General features: G+C 51.0%; 1 protein-coding gene across 1 annotated transcript in view; it reads left to right on the forward strand.

The window, feature by feature from the left end:
* The window catches only part of LOC111970941 (steroid sulfatase (microsomal), isozyme S), a 14,412-nt gene extending 13,996 nt beyond the window's left edge, over window positions 1-416 (forward strand). Inside the window, exon 10 of the mRNA XM_070445873.1 lies at window positions 92-416. Within this exon, the coding sequence (XP_070301974.1) occupies window positions 92-311 (220 nt within the window). The 3' untranslated portion in view covers window positions 312-416. The remainder of the gene's footprint in view (window positions 1-91) is intronic.

Here is a 416-nt window from a genome sequence, read left to right on the forward strand (position 1 = left end):
ATGCTGAATCACCCCCTAAACCTAGAGACATTATATCACAATAGTGTACACAAAGGACCTGCTAGAAAAAAAAGCTTGGCTAATGAAAAAGCTCTCATCTTCTCTCTTTTGTGGCCGTCCATAAGGAGTCCATCACCCCCGTTAGGGACCAGCTCGCCCCGGGACACCTCCTAAGGAAGCCTTGGCTGCAGCCCTGCTGCTCCTCCCTGTCCCAGCTCTGCAGGTGTGAGAGAGATGGTGGGAGACGGGGTCACCGGGGCACTGCGGCGGCAGAGGCAGACTCTCCACAGGACCAGCACATCATTGCTTAACACTGCGGGGAGGGTAACGTAGGAACCTAGAACCAATCTTTTAGTATGTATGTAAACAATCTGTGACAAGAGACAAATGGCAGGGAAAATAKCCCCARTTAAAAA

Source organism: Salvelinus sp. IW2-2015, linkage group LG12, assembly GCF_002910315.2.
Source record: "Salvelinus sp. IW2-2015 linkage group LG12, ASM291031v2, whole genome shotgun sequence".
Classification (NCBI taxonomy): domain Eukaryota; kingdom Metazoa; phylum Chordata; class Actinopteri; order Salmoniformes; family Salmonidae; genus Salvelinus; species Salvelinus sp. IW2-2015.